The sequence below is a fragment of the Oncorhynchus keta genome, chromosome 36 (assembly GCF_023373465.1).
Source record: "Oncorhynchus keta strain PuntledgeMale-10-30-2019 chromosome 36, Oket_V2, whole genome shotgun sequence".
In the NCBI taxonomy this organism is placed as follows: Eukaryota; Metazoa; Chordata; class Actinopteri; order Salmoniformes; family Salmonidae; genus Oncorhynchus; species Oncorhynchus keta.
This window is the reverse complement of record NC_068456.1, coordinates 13,223,816-13,247,533: the sequence shown is the minus strand read 5'-3', so window position 1 is coordinate 13,247,533 and position 23,718 is coordinate 13,223,816. Positions and strand designations below refer to the sequence as shown.

The 23,718-nt window shown below is 43.9% G+C and overlaps 1 protein-coding gene and 1 long non-coding RNA gene across 22 annotated transcripts in view; one reads left to right on the top strand and one right to left on the bottom strand.

Annotated features, from left to right (window-relative positions):
• Window positions 1–23,718, bottom strand: part of ltbp1 (latent transforming growth factor beta binding protein 1) — a 147,131-nt gene that overhangs the window by 43,675 nt on the left and 79,738 nt on the right. For 4 of the 8 annotated variants that reach the window (XM_052498503.1, XM_052498506.1, XM_052498501.1 and 1 more), the window contains 10 exons: window positions 21,933–22,100; window positions 18,310–18,525; window positions 15,296–15,318; window positions 13,942–14,053; window positions 13,294–13,380; window positions 11,112–11,237; window positions 10,560–10,685; window positions 8,890–9,015; window positions 8,421–8,540; window positions 1,881–2,003 (listed from right to left, as the gene is read on the bottom strand). In XM_052498503.1, the coding sequence (XP_052354463.1) occupies window positions 1,881–2,003; window positions 8,421–8,540; window positions 8,890–9,015; window positions 10,560–10,685; window positions 11,112–11,237; window positions 13,294–13,380; window positions 13,942–14,053; window positions 15,296–15,318; window positions 18,310–18,525; window positions 21,933–22,100 (1,227 nt within the window). The remainder of the gene's footprint in view (window positions 1–1,880; window positions 2,004–8,420; window positions 8,541–8,889; window positions 9,016–10,559; window positions 10,686–11,111; window positions 11,238–13,293; window positions 13,381–13,941; window positions 14,054–15,295; window positions 15,319–18,309; window positions 18,526–21,932; window positions 22,101–23,718) is intronic. The other 4 variants (XM_052498504.1, XM_052498507.1, XM_052498502.1 and 1 more) reach the window with 3 other exon arrangements.
• On the top strand, window positions 18,536–22,040 carry LOC127916503 (uncharacterized). Of its 14 annotated transcripts, none has more exons than XR_008095070.1 (5): window positions 18,536–21,068; window positions 21,106–21,290; window positions 21,423–21,496; window positions 21,763–21,799; window positions 21,911–22,040. It is a non-coding gene; the product is annotated as an uncharacterized LOC127916503 (long non-coding RNA). The 14 variants fall into 14 exon arrangements; XR_008095073.1 differs by lacking the exon at window positions 21,763–21,799 and adding an exon at window positions 21,580–21,616; XR_008095075.1 differs by lacking the exon at window positions 21,911–22,040 and having other exon boundaries at window positions 21,106–21,179; window positions 21,217–21,290; window positions 21,349–21,496; window positions 21,763–21,908.

The window sequence follows — 23,718 nt, the reverse complement described above, 5'->3', positions numbered from 1 at the left end:
TGACTTGGTTATCACCTAACATTAATAATATGTTGTGCTTTCGCTATAAAGCCTTTTTGAAATCGGACATGGGTAGATTAACAAGAAGATTATCTTTCATTTGCTGTATTGGACTTGTTAATGTGTGAAAGTTACATATTTCAAAAATATATTTTTGAATTATGTGCGCTGCCTTTTCAGCGGAATGTTGTCAAGGGGTTCCGCTCGTGGAAAACCTGCCCTAGAAAGGTTAATTCAGCCACATTGGAGGGTTTCCGAGCATGAACCGCCTTTTTTAAGGTCACGCCACAGCATATCAATCGGATTCAAGTCCGGACTTTGACTAGTCCACTTCAAAACCTTCATTTTGTTGTTTTAAGCCATTCAGAAGTGGAGTTGTTGGTGTGTTTTGGATCATTGTCCTGCTGCAGAACCCAAGTGCGTTTCAGCTTGAGGTCACGAACTGATGGCTGGACATTCTCCTTCAGGATTTTTTGGTAGAGAGCAGAATTCATGGTTCCATCAATCACAACAAGTCATCCAGGTCCTAAAGCAGCAAAGCAGCCCCAGACCATCACACTACCACCATCATATTTGACTCTTGGTCTGATGTTCTTTTTCTGAAATGCTGTGTTACTTTTACGCCAGATGTAACGGGACGCACACATTCCAAAAAGTTCAACTTTTGTCTCGTCAGTCCACAGAATATTTTCCCAAAAGTCTTGGGGATCATCAAGATGTTTTTTTTGCCAAAAGTGAGACGAGCCTATGTTCTTTTTGGTCACCAGTGGTTTCTTGGAACTTTGCCATGGATGCCATTTTTGCCCAGTCTCTTTCTTATGGTTGAGTCATGAACACTGACCTTAACTGAGGCAAGTGAGGCCTGCAGTTCTTTAGATGTTGTTGTAGGTTCTTTTGTGACCTATTGGATGAGTCGTCACTGCGCTCTTGTGGTAATTTTGGTAGGCCGGTCATTCCTGGGAAGGTTCACCACTGTTCAAAATTTTCTCCATTTGTGGATAATGGCTCTCACCGTGGTTCGCTGGAGTCCCAAAGCTTTAGAAATGGCTTTGTAACCCTTTCCAGACTGATAGATGTCAATTACATTGTTTCTCATCTGTTCCTGAAAGTCTTTGGATCGCGGCATGCTGTCTTTCTTTTTGAGATCTTTTGGCCTACTTCACTTTGTCAGACGGGTTCTATTTAAGTGATTTCTTGATTCAACAGATCTGGCAGTAATCAGGCCTGGGTGTGGCTAGTGAAATTGAACTCAGCTTTCCAAAAAATGTGATAAACCACAATTACTTTGTCACATAGGGCCATGAAGGTTTGGGTAGCTTTTTCCCTTAATAAATAAAATCATCACTTAAAAACTGCATTTTGTGGTTACTTGGGTTATCTTTGTGTAATAGTAAAATTTGTTTGATGATCTGAAACATTTAACTGTGACAAACAAATAAGAAATCAGGAAGGAGGCAAATACCAAATACTTAAATAATTCCTTATTTCTTCTAAAATAAGTTTAAAAATATATATTGGTCACCACAACTTGTGATTAGATTTTCAACATTAAAGAACCAATTACATTTTTGTAAACCTATGTTTACAATTTTAATTGAGAAAATAAAGACAAGTGGCATGGACAAAAGTATTGGCACCCGGAGCAAGAACTTGGTTGTGCAGCCTTTCACCAAGATAACTGTAGAAGGGTGCCAAATATATTTGGCCGTAATTTTTATGTGTCCATGGTTGGTATTAAACAGAAATGGATTAGGTTCCTAGAAACTCATGTTAAATATGGCTGAGCAAAACTGTCCATACAGGTTTGGGCTGTCGTTTGAAAGTCACATAAAACCGTGAAACATAGAGATAGACACTAGGGAAAAGAATTAGGATGTTACCTTCGCATGACTGTCCATCTAAGCTGAGTGTGAATCCATCGTTACAAAAGCAGACAAAGTATCCCTCAAAGTTGGAGCACCTCCCGTTGGCACAAGTTGACGGGTCCAGGCATTCGTCTACGTCTGGACAGAGTCAAGAAAATGGGAGTCAAACACTTTTACAATGTGCTTAATATCTCAAATGTCTAAACATGCTGGCATGTTAGGAAGGATATTTGAAAAAGAAGCTTGGGCCAACCTTCACCTGGGTTAAGGTAATGCACCTGGAACTGCATAATGTGTGTAAACAACCCTCATTATCGTGGATAGGATACACATGAACACAGACCCCTTGAAAGTTAGCATGACCTAGCCTTAGAAGCTAAACCAGCACCACTACCTCCAATGAGACTTTGTAGGGTCTCCCTATGAGATTGGCTGTGTGACCCAGACATTTGCAGGCTGGGTTACTGCTGCTATAAATATGGTTGGGTAATACTGTCCATACAGGGTAGGGATTTCACTCATAGAATGTGTGTGTTGATTCTGCTGCAGGTCTCCCAGGCAGCTAACATGATGTCTTGGAGCTAGGATTAAACCTGATGTGAGGCCTAATGCACCTCATTGACAAGACAGACAAAGTACCACCAGACTGCCCTCTATCTGCAATACTGTACCCAGCGACCTAGTCTGCATTGCACATGTACAGTGCCTTGCAAAAGGATTCACCCCCTTAGCGTTTTCCCTATTTTGTTGCATTACAACCTGTAATTTAAATATATTTTTATTTGGATTTCATATAATGGACATACACAAAATAGTCCAAATTGGTGAAGTGAAATGAAAACAATTAGTGAAATTAAATTAAATTAAAAACTGAAAGGTGGTGCGTGCAGTATGTATTCAGTATGTATTCACCCCCTTTGCTATGAAGCCCCTAAATAAGATCTGGTATAACCAATTACCTTCAGAAGTCACATAATTAATTGAATAAAGCCCACCTGTGTGCAATCTAAGTGTCACATGATCTGTCACATGATATCAGTACAGTGCCTTGCGAAAGTATTCGGCCCCCTTGAACTTTGCGACCTTTTGCCACATTTCAGGCTTCAAACATAAAGATATGAAACTGTATTTTTTTTTGTGAAGAATCAACCACAACTGGGACACAATCATGAAGTGGAACAACATTTATTGGATATTTCAAACTTTTTTAACAAATCAAAAACGGAAAAATTGGGCGTGCAAAATTATTCAGCACCTTTACTTTCAGTGCAGCAAACTCTCTCCAGAAGTTCAGTGAGGATCTCTGAATGATCCAATGTTGACCTAAATGACTAATGATGATAAATACAATCCACCTGTGTGTAATCAAGTCTCCGTATAAATGAACTTGCACTGTGATAGTCTCAGAGGTCCGTTAAAAGCGCAGAGAGCATCATGAAGAACAAGGAACACACCAGGCAGGTCCGAGATACTGTTGTGAAGAAGTTTAAAGCCGGATTTGGATACAAAAAGATTTCCCAAGCTTTAAACATCCCAAGAAGCACTGTGCAAGCGATAATATTGAAATGGAAGGAGTATCAGACCACTGCAAATCTACCAAGACCTGGCCATCCCTCTAAACTTTCAGCTCATACAAGGAGAAGACTGATCAGAGATGCAGCCAAGAGGCCCATGATCACTCTGGATGAACTGCAGAAATCTACAGCTGAGGTGGGAGACTCTGTCCATAGGACAACAATCAGTCGTATATTGCACAAATCTGGCCTTTATGGAAGAGTGGCAAGAAGAAAGCCATTTCTTAAAGATATCCATAAAAAGTGTTGTTTAAAGTTTGCCACAAGCCACCTGGGAGACACACCAAACATGTGGAAGAAGGTGCTCTGGTCAGATGAAACCAAAATTGAACTTTGTGGCAACAATGCAAAACGTTATGTTTGGCGTAAAAGCAACACAGCTCATCCCCCTGAACACACCATCCCCACTGTCAAACATGGTGGTGGCAGCATCATGGTTTGGGCCTGGTTTTCTTCAGCAGGGACAGGGAAGATGGTTAAAATTGATGGGAAGATGGATGGAGCCAAATACAGGACCATTCTGGAAGAAAACCTGATGGAGTCTGCAAAAGACCTGAGACTGGGACGGAGATTTGTCTTCCAACAAGACAATGATCCAAAACATAAAGCAAAATCTACAATGGAATGGTTAAAAATAAACATATCCAGGTGTTAGAATGGCCAAGTCAAAGTCCAGACCTGAATCCAATCGAGAATCTGTGGAAAGAACTGAAAACTGCTGTTCACAAATGCTCTCCACAACCTCACTGAGCTCGAGCTGTTTTGCAAGGAGGAATGGGAAAAAAATTCAGTCTCTCGATGTGCAAAACTGATAGAGACATACCCCAAGCGACTTACAGTTGTAATCGCAGCAAAAGGTGGCGCTACAAAGTATTAACTTAAGGGGGCTGAATAATTTTGCACGCCCAATTTTTCAGTTTTTGATTTGTTAAAAAAGTGTGAAATATCCAATAAATGTCGTTCCACTTCATGATTGTGTCCCACTTGTTGATTCTTCACAAAAAAATACAGTTTTATATCTTTATGTTTAAAGCCTGAAATGTGGCAAAAGGTCGCAAAGTTCAAGGGGGCCGAATACTTTCGTAAGGCACTGTATATATACACCTGTTCTGAAAGGCCCCAGAGTCTGCAGCACCACTAAGCAAGGGGCACCACCAAGCAAGGGGCACCACCAAGCAAGCGGCACCATGTAGACCAAGGAGCTCTCCAAACAGGTCAGGGACAAAGTTGTGGAGAAGTACAGATCAGGGTTGGATTATAAAAAAATATTTGAAACTTTGAACATCCCACAGAACACCATTAAATCCATTATTAAAAAATTGAAAGAATATGGCACCACAACAAACCTGCCAAGAGAGGGCCGCCCACCAAAACTAATGGACCAGGCAAGGAGGGCATTAATCAGAGAGGCAACAAAGAGACCAAAGATAACCCTGAAGGAGCTGCAAAAAGTAATTGCTTAAAGAAAAACAATAAGCATAGCCGTTTAGAGTTCGCCAAAAGGCATGGGGGAGACTCCCCAAACATATGGAAGAAGGTTCTCTGGTCAGATGAGACAACAATTTAGCTTTTGGCCATCAAGGAAAATGCTTTGTCTGGCTCAAACCCAACACCTCTCATCACCCTGAGAACACCATCCCCAGTGAAGCATGGTGGTGGCAGCATCATGCTGTGGGGATTTTTTTCATCGGCAGGGACTGGGAAACTGGTCAGAATGATGGATGGCGCTAAATACAGGGAAATTCTTGAGGGAAACCTGTTTCACTCTTCCAGAGATTTGAGACTGGGACGGAGGTTCACCTTCCAGCAGGACAATGACCCTAAGCATACTGCTAAAGCAACACTCGAGTGGTTTAAGGGGAAACATTTAAAAGTCTTGGAATGGCCTAGTCAAAGCCCAGACCTCAATCCAATTAAGAATCTGTGGTATGACTTAAAGATTGCTGTACACCAGCAGAACTCATCCAACTTGAGCTGGAGCAGTTTTTCCTTGAAGAATGGGCAAAAATCCCAGTGGCTAGATGTGCCAAGCTTATAGAAACATATTTGAAGAGACTTGCAGCTACAATTTCTGCAAAACGTGGCTCTACAAAGTATTGACTTTGGGGGGATGAATAGTTATGCTTGCTTAGGTTTTCTGTTAGTTTTCTTGCCTTATTTCTTGTTTGTTTCACAATAAAACAATAAAAAAGTTGCATCTTCAAAGTGGTAGGCATTGTTGTGTAAATCAAATGATACAAACCCCCCCAAAATCTATTTTAATTCCAGATTGTAAGGCAACAAAATAGGAAAAATGCCAAGGGGGGTGAATACTTTCGCAAGGCACTGTAGCTGGTGAGTTTTCAAAGGTGGGCTGTATATGACCAACAGCAGGGTAAAAAACATATCACTGTAAGCGGAGGATAGTATGAAACGCTAAAGATTAAATGAGGATAGTCTTAGAAATGCTAAATATTGATATCGTCTCACTAAATACCTCGCCAGAAATACAGTCTGTCCTAATTCCCCTTGCTTGCAGTCTGTGTGAGGGCTTTGAGAAGACAGAGAAGCAGTGAACCAGTGCTGTGGCTCAGGGATTCGGGGGAAACTCTTGGACTTAGTAGTAAAGGCGGAGTGTAAGAGAGATGGAGTGGGGGACGAGCCAATGTCAATACCAGCCGCAGGACAAAGCACACACCTAACAGCAGAGCAGTGGGTGTTCTCCCCACGTTCATACAGACACACACACCCCTACACAATATATACAAAAGTATGTGGACACACCTTCAAATTAGTGGATTCGGCTATTTCAGCCACACCTGTTGCTGACAGGTGTATCAAATCGAGCACACAGCCATGCAATCTCCATAGACAAACATTGACAGTAGAATGGCCCATACTGAAGAGCTCAGTGACTTTCAACGTGGCACCGAAATAGGATGACACCTTTCCAACAAGTCAGTTCATCAAATTTCTGCCCTGCAAGAGCTTCCCCAGTCAGCTGTAAGTGCTGTTATTGTGAAGTGGAAGGCCACACAAGCTCACAGAATGAGACCGCCGAGTGCTGAAGCGTGTAGCAAGTAAGAATAATTTGTCCTTGGTTGTAACACTGTATCTGGAAGCAACGTCAGCAAAAGAACTGTTCGAAGGGAGCTTCATGAAATGGGTTTCCATGGCTGAGCAGCCACACACAAGCCTAAGACCACCATGCGCAATGCCAAGCATCGGCTGGAGTGGTGTAAAGCTTGCCGCTATTGGACTCTGGAGTGATGAATCACGCCTTCACCAACTGTGTACTACAAATACCTGGGTGTCTGGTTAGACTGTAAACTCTCCTTCCAGACTCACATTAAGCATCTCCAATACAACATTAAATCTGGAATCGGCTTCCTATATCGCAAAAAGCATCCTTCACTCATGCTGCCAAACATACCCTAGTTAAACTGACCATCCTACCGATCCTCGACTTCGGTGATGTCATCTATAAAATATCCTCCAACACTCTACTCAACAAACTGGATGCAGTCTATCACAGTGCCATCTGTTTTGTCACCAAAGCCCCATACACTACCCACCATTGCGACCTGTACGCTCTCGTTGGTTGGCCCTCGCTTCATACTCGTCGCCAAACCCACTGGCTACAGGTTATCTACAAGTCTCTGCTAGGTAAAGCCCCGCCTTATCTCAGCTCACTGGTCACCATAGCAGCACCCACTCGTAGCACACGCTCCAGCAGGTATATCTCACTGGTCACCCCCAAAGCCATTTCCCCCTTTGGTCGTCTTTCCTTCCAGTTCTCTGCTGCCAATGACTGGAACGAATTGCAAAAATCTCTGAAGCTGGAGACTCACATCTCCCTCACTAGCTTTAAGCACCAGCTGTCAGAGCAGTTTACAGATCACTGCACCTGTACTTTGCCTATCTGTAAACAGCCCATCTACCTACCTCATCCCCATACTGGTATTTATTTATTTATTTTGCTCCTTTGCACCCCAGTATCTCTACCTGCACATTCATCTTCTGCCGATCTACCATTCCAGTGTTTAATTGCTATATTGTAATTACTTCGCCACCATGGCCTATTTATTTCCTTAACTTAACTCATTGCACTTACTGTATATAGACTTTTTGTTTTCTTTTGTTCTACTGTATTATTGACTGTATGTTTGGTTTATTCCATGTGTAACTCTGTGTCGTTGTATGTGTCGAATTGCTACTCTTTATCTTGGCCAGGTCGCAGTTGCAAATGAGAACTTGTTCTCAACTAGCCTACCTGGTTAAATAGAGGTGAAATAAATCAAATAAAATAAAATCTGCCAGTACGACGGACAAATCTGGGTTTGGCGGATGCCAGGAAAATGCTACCTGCCCCAATTTATAGTGCCAACGGTAAAGTTTGGTGGAGAAGGAATAATGGTCTGGGCCTGTTTTTCATGGTTCGGGCTTGGTGTTTTCACGGTTTATGTCCCCGTGCATAAAGCGAGGGTAATACAGAAATGGTGTGTTGAGATCGGTGTGGAAGAACTTGGCTGGACTGCACTGAGCCCTGACCTCAACCCCATTGAACACCTTTGGGATGTATTGTAAAGCCGACTGTGAGCCAGGCCTAATCGCCCAACATCTGTGCCCGTCCTCACTAACGCTCTTGTGGCTGAATGGAAGCAAGTCCCCGCAGCAATGTTCCAACATCTAGTGGAAAGCCTTCCCAGAAGAGTGGAAGCTGTTATAGCAGCAAAGGTGGACCAACTCCATATTAACGCCCATGATTTTGTAATGAGATCTTTGACAAGCTGGTGTCCACATACTTCAGTGATGTAGTGTATGTTTAAACTGTACATGCGTGCACACACACTCACGCACAAGACACAGAACGATGGATTGTCAAACAAGTCTTTTTTCAACTCCAAATTGGTGGAAGGAATTTGAATGCAGAGCCAAGCCGCTCCAGTAATTTCAATGCTCCTGATTATTTGTGAGGGAAGGAGAATGTTCAGTCCCATACCGACACACTGTCCTCCCTGGCCCTGGAAGCCCTTTGGACACAGATCACACTCATACGAGCCTGGGAAGTTGATGCACAGGCCGGATGGACACACACCCAAGTCCAGACACTCATTTACATCTATGAGAGAGAGAGAGAGAGAGAGAGAGAGAGAGAGAGAGAGAGAGAGAGAGAGAGAGAGAGAGAGAGAGAGAGAGAGAGAGAGAGAGAGAGAGAGAGAGAGAAAGAGAGAGAGAGAGAGAGAGACAGAGGTGTGGGGAAATGAGTTATATAAAAGAGGCAAGGAGAGAATCAACACCAAAAAAGGCCATTGGTTTCAGTGGGATGAGTGCTTGATGTGTGAGTAAGCCATATGCATACCATGGTCAAAAACAGCCATGTCCTTGTCTTACCATGAAACCCCCTCTAATTCTCCTGCCCCTAAAGCTCTCAAAATAGAATCCAAATATGTAAAGGGTGCGTCCTGTACCTTCACACTGGCCTGTTGGGCTCATCCTGTAGCCACTGTCACAGTGCAAACAGGTGTAGGAACCCACGGTGTTGACACAAAACTCATCCTCAGGACACGTGTGGGTGTTCAGACACTCGTTTAAATCTGAGAAAGGGGTGTAGAGGGGGAGGGTCGAGACGAAGAGAGAGAGACGGAGATGGGAGAGGTTTGAAGATAGCAGAGCGGTCACTTGGCTCCAACAAAGACGGTACATTCAAGAATCTTTCAAGAATAACCATTCCTTTTTTGGTACTCACCCGAACCCATTAAGCATAATCCCCAAAACCCTGGTGAAATGTGATGGTGTACCAATAATTCTTGTGCTGTGTCGCTAATGTTGTACAACCATGTCAGACACTACTCTACGTCCAATGTCAACAATGGCAGTGTAAGTTCAGGCTAAAATTGATGGAATCTCTTGATCTGTCCATCGATCTGTGCCAAACCTTAATTTACCCCAGTCTGAGTGTGATATCCATCTATCTAAACTATTTGGACAGTCTGGCATTACAGAGGGCTAGGAGTTTGGCTCATGACACCCTTTCCTTGACTTTAACTGAATAACATGGACATTGCTGATTCATGCCAGGCCTATCCCTGCGTCATGCCCTCCTAGCCCCCCTAAGATGGACCAATGCCAGACTAAAGTGACTGGAACTTCCTCTGAGGGCTCTGGGCGGGACTTCCTGTGGGACATAAAAAAAAGACAGAACAAACGAGGAAGGAAACAGGGACCCCTAATTTGCCTCTTAAACGGTGTGATACCAACTAAAATAACCTCCTCAGCTGGGTATCCAGGATACCACTCCCCTCCTTAGAAACCAAACATCCCCCACCCTGATGTGGAAGTCCATGAATCAACAAAACAAGCCACAGACTGCACACAGACTGCACACAAACTTCACACAGACTGCACACAGACTGCACACAGACTGCACATAGACTGCACATAGACTGCACATAGACTGCACATAGACTGCACATAGACTGCACATAGACTGCACACAGACTGCACACAGACTGCACACAGACTGCACACAGACTGCACACTTTCTTTTTGTTTTAAGGTGACATGTAGTGTTTCTTCTGAGTGAGCCAGTGTTCTCAATGTCTTTTTAGTCTTGTTGTCACCGAACGTTCCATCTGCCTAGAAAATACTTAGGGCTGTCGTCCTCAAGTTGCCTGTTTTGGGGCTCATATCCACATATAAATCCCTTGCAAACAGTAATAAACTATACTCTCATGTTTCATTTTCAGATGTTAGTCTGTTACAGTAGAGTTATGGGGAAATAATCACCAGCTTTTTGCCTCTGCAAACCTAATTTTGTGGAAGAGAAAACGTGTGTAGAAACACCAGAAACCACCTAATGACAGTGTTCCCAGTATTTATATCCCAGGATAGGGAGGATGATGGGGAGGACGTCACTAATGGGCTACACTGTGGTCACCTTCTAAAACGTTGCCCCTATCTCCAGGGAGGGGGGCTAAGCCAACAAGGAACTATACTGAAGACAACTGGGGAAATGAAAACACCCAAATGGCTATCCAAATGGCTATCCAGGTATTGAATATCCTAAGCTTCTGCTATTGTTTTTGGTGTGTCTCTGTATTTCAGGGAGCGTGGCGGTATGTGTGTGAAATGGCTTTACCAATGCAACTGGTTCCCTCCTCATCTGTCATGAAGCCCGGTTGGCACACACACAGGAAGCTGCTGGGAGTGTTCTTGCAGCGGCCGTTAGAGCACAATGATGCAGAATCCAGGCATTCATTAACATCTATCCACAGGTACAGCATGGTAGGAGACATGGGATGGAACATGAGTCAACTTGCTTAGACACATACTGACATGACACGTAAGTGGATTAAAGTATGTAGATACGAGTACTATATGAGATGCAATAGATGTAGATACGAGTACTATGAGATGCAATAGATATAGATACAAGTCTTTATTTCAAACCATCACTGTAGCAAAGAGGTCGCTGAGTGATTCTCCTACCGTGTCTAAATGTATACATAACTATTCCTTCATCAAGAGAGGCCTCCAAAGGCTAGTAAAATCATTCCTATTTACAGATGTAATTAAATGGATCTACCTTCAGGGCGCAATCTGAAGAGTGAAATCCAATCAGACCAAATGAGAAGAGGACTATTCCCATCGGTCTGATAAATGGATGTGACCTTGACTTCTTGTTTCTCACCTACACAGGTGGTGTGTGTCTCGTCCATCTGGTAGCCCTCGTTACAGGTGCAGGTATAACCCTCGGCAGTGTTGTAGCAGATCCCCTGGCCACAGATGTGAGGGTTCACCTTGCACTCATCCACCTCTGGCCGAGAGAGAGAAAGAGAGAGATAGAGGAGGGAGAGAGAAGGAAACCTCATGCTACTCTTCAAATACTAAATACAAATATGTAGTTTCGATATGCGCGGCATAAACAAATCTATTCCATTCCTGCAAATGTCCTTTCCTCTCCCTAGCTAATAGTCTCATCAGCATCCCACTCATGGCTGCAAATGTATTTCTGTATGACAAATCTGCTCAGTATGTGCATCAATCTGTCTACTCAGTCTTGACAGTGGGAAATTGCCTCCCATACCACAGAGGAAAAGTAGGGAATAGAGTAAATCATAGTGTCTAATACCCATCAAAAGGCATCGATATGCAGACATATTACAGAAGTGGGTCACTGGGCCTACAGTTTCAGAGACCTAAGGACTCCATTTAAGCTGAAACTGTACAACTGTCAAATCACAGTGACTGAAACGTTGGGCCATTTCAGATCTTGATGAGAAGTAGAGAACATGAAAGGGGGATTAAATGTCATGTGACAATCTATCAAAATACATTATTAATACTTTACCTAAGAATTAGTGTTACTGAGGTAGTCAATGTCAGCAGGCTTGATGACTGGGCTTCTTCATAGCTCAGCAGGCCAGTACGGTGGAATTAAATTCATTGAAGTACTACTGTACACATTTCAATAGGTGAGGTTTCTTTGCTCAACTATGCTACAGTGGCATCTCCTCAGAAATACAGTTCAATTACTGTTTATTGCTCTGTTTTATATGGGATTTAGGGAGGACGTCAGTCAGTCAAACAGAGGAGGGTGGGCTCCTGCTTACTCTCAAGCTTTCATCCCACCTAAGGAGATTTTCCTCAACTGTTTGGTCGAGAGTTATTGTTGAGCACTTTGTGACAAACGTATTTGTAAAAAGCACTTTAATTTGATTGACTAATTGATTGCTTGGTTGAGGTACATCTGCGCCGTGGTACAATAAAACTTTTGGTTGTTTTTTTACTTTAAAAAGAAACAGGTCCAGAATGATTCGCAAGCATTGAGGCACGGAGACCAGAGACTATCACAGTAAGGATGATTAAGAAAAGAAGTGGGCAATTATGTCGCCCAGTTTACTGAGTGTCTGTCATCGGGAGGCCTCATAACATTTCTGTGGCCTCTTAATATGGTGTCACCTTTCCGGGACACCAGGACGTAAAACGCTGAGATGAGAGGTCTGGGGGTTTGGATATCCGCCTAGCAAAAATAAACCAAAATATCCCTGCGGTCCCCTGATTGGTCCAAGAGGTTTATGTGGGCCTGGCACCAGATAGTCCCACTCCCTTCCCTCCACACTAGTCTCCGTGCCGACACTCTCTCTCCTCTGCTGCTCTGAAAATCCCCGTCTTCCTCGTCCAGGGTATCAAAATAAAAACAGGTGGGTTTCACACAAGTGGTTGCCTAGCGATGGCACCAATCACTGGCCTTCCCCTTCGAAGAAACACGGCAACAAAATCTAAAATTGGAATCTCTTAAATAAAACAATACAGGACCCAAATATATTTCTGTGAGGGTCAGGTGAGAAATAAAAGTTTCTCAGCACTTTCATTGGAGTGATTTGAAGCCATAATGATGTTGTTAGACTTTTCACATCTAGAAAGTGGAGAGAGAGAGACTTCGTGTTGCTGTGGCCCCTCAACAGCAACACATGACTCCTAAATATAGAAGAGCGCAGAATATTCTCACAACGGGGGAGAACCCCAAGGACAAAGAAAGGAGGTCAGGGAGAGTTCAAAAGTGCCATGTTCCCAGTCTGTGCAAATTCCTCTTATCGGCCTATTTCTTTGCCCCTGACCTGTGAGGAATTCAGATGCAGAGTTAAACACAAATAAAGGGTCAGTTAATGGGCGAGTGAGGGAGATAAGAACTAATCTTGTGTTCCCTTCATCCCTCCATCCATTCATGATTTATACACAATCAGCTCGGGATAGCTTAGATATAGAATGTAGCAGGGATGGTAGGTATCAACCCATCAGCTGCACATTGACCTAACACTAAACTATGTCCAAATGTCACGGCGTTACTGTATGTCAGTGTGAGCACTTACCTGCTGACTGAGTAGGGGCGATGTCCTGGCCAGCGTTGGTGGGGAGGATCAGGGCTGGAGCAGGGGGGGACATTTCCTCCACAACCTCTGAGAGACCAGGACAGATGGAGCCAGGGGAGAGAACAGTGCAGTCAGACTTTCTGTGATCTTTAAAACGAGTGCTTCAGTGGGTACGAGTGTAATGCAGAGTACTGTAGAAGTCCCAGCGGACAGAGATAAATCACTTGACGCCATCAAGTGCTGAGCTGACAGCTGTTTAAAGATTTTTCCAGCTTGGATACGTATTGGATGGAACAATAAAACAACTATTTTTACAACAATCGAAACGTTGCGTTTCAATTAAGATAACCCTAGACTTGAGTCTGGAGAAGACCCATCACAAATGGCCGGTGCTCTTTCCCTTATGACGATTAGTTCTGTTACAGGGGAAAGAACACAAGATATTTTTCAAACCAACACATTTTCATTTGTATTCTGTCAGGTAAAATTGACCGTAAAGCACCAGTGGAGACCGACTTACATAGAGTTCGGTACAGTGCCAAAACAACCATCATAATTAAATAACTTGCAGAGAGTGAGAGTGAGCCTAGCCCTGTGAGACTGAAATAGCAGCAGAGAGAGTAGAGGGGAATGAAATGGATGAGACACCTTTGTAGGCCGGCTCCATCCTCATGGTAGAGACACCGGGAGAGAGCTGTGGCTGGCCAGCCTCGGCCTCAACTATTGGACTACTACTAGTAGCCTCCAGAATAACCAGCTCCTTGAAGGACAGAACACAAGACAAACACAATACGGACCTCCGGGTCAGTGGACTGATCCGTATAGACATGAGGTTTCAGTGAGCAAGCGCCGTTCATGCACCGCTGTCATGCGTGCGCTCGTCATATAGGCTGCTCAGCAGTAAACTAACTGGAGATCCGCTTGCATGGCAGCCGAAGGAAGGAAAGCGCTTGAAGGGCTTGATGGTGGGAAGCGAAACATGGGTTTTCATTGAGTCGATAGGGTCTATAGTTATCAGTTGTGTGGACTCCAACTTGACTTCAGCTTTTCTTTTTTCTTTTACCTTTGGAGTTTCTCTAGGATGTCAAAATGGTTTGCGCAATAGTGTTTACTTACCCTGCCTTTATCAAAGTGCTTTAAGTTTCAAGCTGCTGAGCCTACTGTTCCTCTGAAAGAACCAATATACTGTAAAGGAGAGCTTCTATATTTACATAATTCAAGTCATAATACAATATTAAATCCATTACAGAAAAGTGTTTCAGGACTGTTCCGTTTTGGAGACTCTTAGGCTGCGTTTACATAGCTTAGGCTGCGTTTACATAGCTTAGCGTTTACATTTACATTTACATTTAAGCATTTGACGCTCTTATCCAGAGCATACAAATTGGTGCTTATGACAACCAGTGGAACAGCCACTTGCATCTAAATCTGTTGGGGGTGAGAAGGATTACTTACCCTTACTTACCCTATCCTTTACAGGTGGGGTTTAGGTGTCTCCGGAAGGTGGTGATTACTCCGCTGTCCTGGCGCGTGAGGGAGTTTGTTACATAGCTTAGGCTGCGTTTACATAGCTTAGGCTGCGTTTACATAGCTTAGGCTGCGTTTACATAGGCGGCCCGATTCTGATCGTTTGCCCATTTATTGATCACTGATCTGCTTGGTCAAAAGACCAACTTGTGGAAAAAAAAATCAGAATTGGGCTGCCTGTGTAAACGCATCCATACAGTATGAGGCTGGACAAAAGCGCAAAGAGCAAAGTCTTAGCAGCTGTGATTGGCATTGACAGATGTTCCACTGTGAAGTGCTCTTAAGCTGAAAGCGTGGAGCAGTGATTGGCTCAAAGTCATGCAGTGGTGATGCTGACTTCATGCAGAGGTGATGCTGCAGGCTGCTACTGCAGGTCGCTGCCATAGATGCTAAAGGGTGAATCCTTCTTGTCGCATGCAAGAAAGCTATTTTCTTTTAATTATTATTTTTTTTTTGCAGAAGAAACCCAACCTACCTGCTCAGGTGCTTCTGTGGCTACTGGTCATAAAAAACAATATGGAAAAAATATGGAAAAAAACAAGAGTGAGATCAAGAAAGAGTTTGGAAGCACAAGGCTGGATATACCTGCCCTTGATCATCAAGTTGTCAGAGACAAGTACATCATATACTTCATTATATTTCTCCAATAAATATCTTCAGGCTTTTGAATAAATGAATAACCCTTTCCGTCTGGGGCCAGAGGACCAATCGTTTGCAATTCATAAGACTGTCACCTTCACAGGCTCAGGGGGTACGTTTAGCTGTTCATGGCCATGTCGAAACATGATCTTTTTCATAGCAACGGACAAATGTTAATCAGTTACAAGGTCGTTCCACTTACACCTTATTTTAAACACTGGCCAAATGCCATGTCATAACTCAACCCTCAGGCGGTTTTACTGTATTTAGATCTAGAGGTCATAAAAACAAACAGGATTGTTATTAATGTAGCAGAACATTGGGCATGAAACAAATCACCTCCACCAGGATTTTTAGCTCAGTGGTGCCAGCTTTAGCCCCTTGTGGCATGCAAACACTAATCTACACAGGTTTGGGCAGTGGCTTTCTCTCTTATTGTTTGTCTGAGTCTGTCCTCTGCATTGGAATCCTCTGTACTCGGAGCTCGAGAGAAGCTTAGTGGTAATTTGGACAAGTCTGTGCGCTCTAAGGCTGCCAAGTTTCTCTTTCCATCGCCAACTCCCAAGCATGTCCTGAACAATACGAAAGAGGAGCTCCATCTCTCCTCTCTCTCAGAATCCAGAAGTTTGAGAGCCAAGCCAAAGCATGTGAATCCTCACCATCCTGTCCAGGGTGGAACTGAATTGATGTCTGGTTGAGAGATATTTTTAAAGACTCCACACACACTCATACAAATACAAATATGTTTAGTTTCACTTACAGTACCAGTCAAAAGTTGACACACCTAGTCATTCAAGGGTTTTTCTTTATTTTGACTATATTGTAGAATAATAGTGACAACATCAAAACGATGAAATAACACATTTGGAATCATGTAGTAACCAAAAAAGTGTTAAACAAATCCAAATATAGTGTGGTCCTTCTGTAGCTCAGTTGGTAGAGCATGGCGCTTGTAACGCCAGGGTAGTGGGTTCGATTCCCGGGACCACCCATACGTAGAATGTATGCACACATCACTGTAAGTCGCTTTGGATAAAAGCGTCCGCTAAATGGCATATATATATATATAGTTTATATTTAAGATTCTTCAAAGTAGCCACCCTTTACCTTGATGACAGCTTTGCACACTCTTGGCATTCTCTCAACCAGCTTCATGAGGAATGATTTTCAAACCGTCTTGAAAGAGTTCCCACATATGCTGAGTACTGGTTGGCTGGTTTTCCTTGACTCTGAGGGACTCATCCCAAACCATCTCAATTGGGTTGTGGAGGCCAGGTCATCTGATGCAGCACACCTAGTGGTTCGAGCGTTGGGCCAGTAACCGAAAGGTTGCTGGATCAAATCCCAGAGCTGACAAGGTAAAAATCAGTCATTCTGCCCCTGAGCAGGGCAGTTAACCCACTGTTCCCTGGGTGCTGAAGACATGGACGTTGATTATGGATGTCTGATTCAGAGGGGTTGGGTTAAATGCGGAAGATACATTTCAGTTGTACATCTGACTAGCCCTTAAATAGCCTGCAAGTGTGTTTTGGGTCATTGTCCTGTTGAAAAACAAATGATAGTCCCACTAAGCGCAAACCAGATGGGATGGCGTGTCACTGCAGAATGCTGTGGTAGCCATGCTGGTTACGTGTGCCTTCAACTGTAAATACATCACAGACAATGTCACCAGCAAAGCATCCCCACACCTCCTCCTCCATGCTTCATGGTGGGAACCACACAAGCGGCGTTCATCCTTTCATCCACTCTGCGTCTCACAAAGTCACGGAGGTTGGAACCAAAAATCGCAAATTTGGACTTATCAGACCAAAGGACAGATTTCCACCGTTCTAATGTCCGCTGCTCGTGTTTCTTGGCCCAAGCAAGTCTCTTCCTATTTTTGGTGTCCTTTAGTAGTGGTTTCTTTGTAGCAATTACACTATGAAGGCCTGATTCACGTAGTCTCCTCTGAACAGTTGATGTTGAGATGTCTCTGTTACTCTTTGAAGCATTTATTTGGGCTGCAATTTCTAAAGCTGGTAACTCTAATGAATGTATCCTCTGCAGCAGAGGTAACTCTGGGTCCCTTTCCTGTGGCGGTCCTCATGAGAGCCAGTTTCATCATAGCACTTGATAGTTTTTGCGACTCCACTTGAAGAAACTTCCAAAGTTCTTGACTTTTTCCGGATTGACTGACCTTCATGTCTTAAAGTAATGATGGACTGTCGTTTCTCTTCACTTATTTGAGCTGTTCATGCCATAATATGGACTTGGTCTTTTACCAAATAGGGCTAACTTCTGTATACCACCCCTACCTTGTCACAACACAACTAATTGGCTCAAACACATTAAGAAGGAAAGAAATTCCACAAATTAACTTTTAACAAGGCACACCTGTTAATTTAAATGCATTACAGGTGACTACCCCATGAAGCTGGTTGAGAGAATGCCAAGAGTGTGCAAAGCTGTCATCAAGGAAAAGGGTGGCTACTTTAACACTTTTTTGGTTACTACATGATTCCATATGTGTCATTTCATAGTTTTGATGTCTTCACTATTATTCTACAATGTATACAATAGTAAAAAGAAAGAAAAACCCTGGAATGTGTAGGTGTGTCCAAACTTTTGACTGGTACTGTTGAACGGGTGGATTGCTCTTTATTTGGATGATAAAGTTTTGCGCTGGCACTGTAGGTACACTAAATTGCACATATCAAAACAGCCCAGCATAGTGAAAAGACAAGAGCATGGCCCCCATCTATGAGTCACACTCAGTCCCACCCAGCTCAGCCCAATCTTCTGTCTCTGTCTTTCCATAGTACATTAGTAACGATGGCCTGGTACAGAGGAAATTGCATGATGTTGACTTACCTGGTACAGAGGGAAGCTGTCTCTCAGCGACGCTCAAGGCCTCCACTGGTTTCTCATGTGTCGGCAGGGGCAGAGGCGGGGCCACAGGCTCTTGGTGGGTGATCATTGGCTTGTTGATGGTCTCAGGTTGGCTGGGTAGTTTATTGGGTGGTTTGGGCTTGTAAGATCCTGTGACAGTGTAGCCCATCCCACCAGGGCATATCTCCTTGAATTTAGCTAAAATGTTTAAAATAAAAATACAGTAAGTTCATCCATACTTTGTGCAAGACAAAAAATTTTTTATTTCAGGTTCAAAATAATAAATTATAGCTAATTTGGCTGATCTTTCATTTTATGTAACTCCAATGTAACGTACAATAGGTTACATGCTGTTTGGTTTTTGTTGTAGCAGATTTGTGTATATCAGTCTCTGGGTCATTCCACCAATTGGGTGCCTTTTGAGTAATATACCTTGGTGAAAAAAAACATAGAATTTCACCTAATTTTAACATTCTGTCGTAAAGAGTAGATGTTCAACTTAATAAAAAGCATGCGTTTCCATCTCGAGGTTAAAAAAACAACTATATTAAGTGTCTATTAAGTGCCAAATAAAGTAAAAGGGTGACTGTAACAAGGTAGATGATCTTAAATCAGCCAGAAATCCCCTTGTGACAGGAGGAATGGAAGCTTGTTGTGTGCAACAGGGAGGGTCAATTGAATGCAAGCTTCACAACAACAACAAAAATATTGTCAAAAAATGTCTAGCCTGTCCATCTATGGGTAACAGTGTTGACATGTAATGCTCAACCCACTCAGTTTTCCACCACAAAACACCAGGAAATTGCAAAAAAGAGTAGAACCAGCTCACCTGCTTTTACACTGTGGTTTTATAATTTTATTAGATGTAGTATTTGCTATTTTTTTAAAGAATAGTTTCATCCTCTTAAAATGAGAGTTCAGTTCATGTAACAGGGTTGACCTTAAAATGAGGGAGAGTTTTTGGTTTTAAATTAAAATGAATCACTAATCACATTAAATAAATAATCATCTTCAGAAATGACTTTGTCATGATGATTAAAACTTGATGATTAAAATGTTGGGGTTAAGTGGGTTAAAATCTTCCTATAAGTCTAAGACAGTGCACAGAGGGACATTTGGTCAATATTAAAAAGGGAACTACATTTAATTTAACAAGCTTTTAAAATTCAATATTGATGCACAATTTCTACTTAATATATCAAAGGGACACAAAGGCACTCATTTCATGGAATGTCCCGTCTGAGTTCTTTCTGAGCTCCACATTAGAAACCCATTAGAAACCAAGGAGACACAGTGGATCAAGTCACTGGTGATAAAGACTGAGAGTCACACACTTGTCTCATTCTTGAATGTCTTTGTGCAACTAGCATTTTGTAAGGACTTGACTAGATTTGTTTGGGAAGCGTCATGTCAAGGCTTCCATTTATGTCCCAATGAATGAAAACTAAGTACCAACCATTGTTACACAGTGTAGCATCCACCAATCCAGTTTCATATAAGAATAGCACATGCTATCTATGCAGTTTCCCATTTTAACCAACAAGCATTTGCAAGAAGTTAGAATCTACCAAAATAAACTGTCTCCATCTCTATCTGAATTGAAAGAACCATGTCAGCCAATTGTAATTAAACCACGACATTGATAGTGAAAAGAATATATCAGAATAATCAGTTACTAATCCAGCTACAAGCGCCTCTGCGAACATTCCGACAAACAAAGAAAAAATAACATTAAAGAGACCTTAAAAAATGCTGCCCTTCATAACAAGGTAAATCCTACATGTAATCTGCTCAAGTTTATTTCCAGATAAAGGAGCACGTCTCTAATTTACTCTTATAACAGCTCTTAACCTTACCTACAGAAACGTCCTCACATTGGGAGAAATGGGCCCGGTTCCAAGCAATCATCCCCTAACTCTATTACACTCCCCATAACAATTTACTGTACTACACTGGGAACTTTGAAGATCTGGCAACCGAAATAATCTGGCAACCCAGATGAGTTTAACGGGTGTTGTTAATTAGGCTAAACGAGGCCATCCAGTAATGTCTCCCGGAGCCTAGACAGACAATACAGGCACAGACACAGAAAAGGCTTACACTTGTTCCCAGACTAACCTCCCAGGTCTAATGGAATGTTTGGCTCAGTGTCATCAATTCATTAAGACAGACCTTTTCAAGTGGAAGTGTGAGGACTCAGCAAACAGTTTCTATCTATTTAGTGTGCCTTTGCTGCACATGATCTGCAGGTTTCCGCTATTGTGTCACCCCAGCCAACACTGACCATGATACCCGTACAGATGGCAATGGCGGATGGGGAGACATGGTGGAATAAGGGGAGACAGGAGGAGAGTGCTGGTGGAGGAGATATAACTGCATCTAAAACTGTCTACTTGGAGAAGCAGTGAAACACATGCACAGAGAGAGAGAAACATTGAGTGTGGGTGGGGGATGGATGCCACTGGTCCCACATTTCAATCTCTCAATGTGAGAGTGGTGGAATAGATGGATGGGTGGAGGTGTCTGGGACTCGGTGGAATGGATGGATGGGTGGAGGTGTCTGGGACTCGGTGGAATGGATGGATGGGTGGAGGTGTCTGGGACTCGGTGGAATGGATGGATGGGTGGAGGTGTCTGGGACTCGGTGGAATGGATGGATGGGTGGAGGTGTCTGGGACTCGGTGGAATGGATGGATGGGTGGAGGTGTCTGGGACTCGGTGGAATGGATGGATGGGTGGAGGTGTCTGGGACTCTGTGGAATGGATGGATGGGTGGAGGTGTCTGGGACTCGGTGGAATGGATGGATGGGTGGAGGTGTCTGGGACTCGGTGGAATGGATGGATGGGTGGAGGTGTCTGGGACTCTGTGGAATGGATGGATGGGTGGAGGTGTCTGGGACTCGGTGGAATGGATGGATGGGTGGAGGTGTCTGGGACTCGGTGGAATGGATGGATGGGTGGAGGTGTCTGGGACTCGGTGGAATGGATGGATGGGTGGTGGAATGGATGGATGGGGTGGAGGTGTCTGGGACTCGGTGGAATGGATGGATGGGTGGAGGTGTCTGGGACTCTGTGGAATGGATGGATGGGTGGAGGTGTCTGGGACTCGGTGGAATGGATGGATGGGTGGAGGTGTCTGGGACTCGGTGGAATGGATGGATGGGTGGAGGTGTCTGGGACTCTGGGTGGAATGGATGGATGGGTGGAGGTGTCTGGGACTGGAATGGTGGAATGGATGGATGGATGGTGGAGGTGTCTGGGACTCGGTGGAATGGATGGATGGGTGGAGGTGTCTGGGACTCTGTGGAATGGATGGAATGGGTGGAGGTGTCTGGGACTCTGTGGAATGGATGATGGATGGGTGGAGGTGTCTGGGACTCTGTGGAATGGATGGATGGGTGGAGGTGTCTGGGGGACATGGATGGATGGGTGGAGGTGTCTGGGACTCGGTGGAATGGATGGATGGGTGGAGGTGTCTGGGACTCTGTGGAATGGATGAATGGGTGGAGGTGTCTGGGACTCTGTGGAATGGATGGATGGGTGGAGGTGTCTGGGACTCGGAGGCATGGATGGATGGGTGGAGTTGCTGGCGTCGGAGGCCTTACCTGTTCCTGGTAGGGGACACTTGTCGCAGCGCGGGCCCCAGGCCTTGCCCACACTGCAGCAGCAGAGTTGTTTGCTCAGCTGAGCAGACACCGGGTGCAAACACTGCTTCCCCGAACTGACCAATCGGAAACAAGCCCCTTTCTCCTCGTGGATGGCAGAGGTGTCGGCTGAAGAGGTGCAGTGGGAGAGTGGCAAGGGGAGGTGCGCCACAGTGGGGGGAGACACAGACATGGGGGGAGAGAAAAGAAAGAAAGAGAAAATAAAGAAGTCCCCCTTCACCGGAATCCACCCGCCCAACACAGAGTACAGTACTCACACATTTATAACAACATCAAAAATACCAAGAAAATGTTGAAACGTCTCAGTGGTAGTTAGCTGTGTTGCCTGCTACCGCCAATATATTTCATATCTTCATCACAGGATTTTTGAGCTATGAAGAATGTGTCAACTAGACTAACCTAAAAGCTCAAACGCAAAACACCCACAAGCACAGCACATACAACAACAAAAGCTCTCTGGGTGTACAAACATTGAGCTCTTTCATGCCAATGCTTCATGCACTAATGAACAAAGTCAAATGCTGACCCAAATAACAGCATGCAGTAGGGTTGGTTGAGTGTTTCTGAATGGTGCACATCATGAGGGGTTTAAGCAGCACAAATCCTGAAGTGTAGTAGTGGAAACTGTGGTATGGCAAGGCACCAACGGAACAAAGACTCTCTAAGGATTTGACTTCCAAGTAAAGCTGGAACCACATGATGTTCTTCCACTATTTCTTCATTTTTCAATGGGAGAGCTCTCCTATCAACGTTAAATCAGTGCTCATACAAACTGACCATGATATTCCTTTTTTTCCCCCCTCTCACAACAGTCTCCAAATCCCAAAATGTAACAATGTTGAACTGCTGAGGCCAAAAAGAGGGCTTACTGGGTTAATGCATATCAACGTCAAATTAGAAGTACTGGAGTGCCCAAGACATCATTCAACGAACAGTGAAATGTAATAGATGCTTCTTTACCAATCCTGTACAAAAGGTCACAAAGACTTGTTCTAAAGTTTTTTAATTCTTCTAACATTTTCCGCTTTAGGCAGTTTGTGTGGTGCATTGATATTCGTCAAAACAGACTGAAAAAAAGTTATCAGGTTTTCAGTCATTATTGACAGAGAGGGTGTGTGTGCGAGCGCGTGTGTGTGTGTGTGTGTGTACTGTTGGAAAGGGGGGCTCGAACGGCTCCAAATCTGCTGTCCCTCCAAAATCCTTAACAAAAATCGTGACGGCGCCTCCGAGTCTCGGACACACGGGAGCACACGGGAGCTCGGGAGCACACGGGAGCTCGGGAGCACACGGGAGCTCGGGAGCACACGGGAACTCGGGAGCACACGGGAGAATCATGTATGACAGGCAGCAATCACTTTCGCTCTAGAGTCTCCACTCACTTCCCAAATTCCATCCACCATCCTCCTCCCTCCTCCTTACCACCCACATTGAAGTTGCTCTAAGGCCTCGCCAAATCCGCCAATTAATAACAGTGACCAGGGGTGCAACTTTCACTGGGGACCCCCCACATTCTGAAATGGCATTTTGTCCCCACCTGTTTTATCATTGGAATGTGACACAAAACAAGGCAAAAGTGTGCTTTAGGACCGTGTGGACACCTCCGAGGGGTCGGTAGGCTGTTCGTAGTGTTGATCCGACCAGATAAAATAACTATTTTATTTATTTATTATATGACCCCCCCACTTCGTAACCAAAGTTGCGTCCCTGCCAGTGACTCACGCTTGAG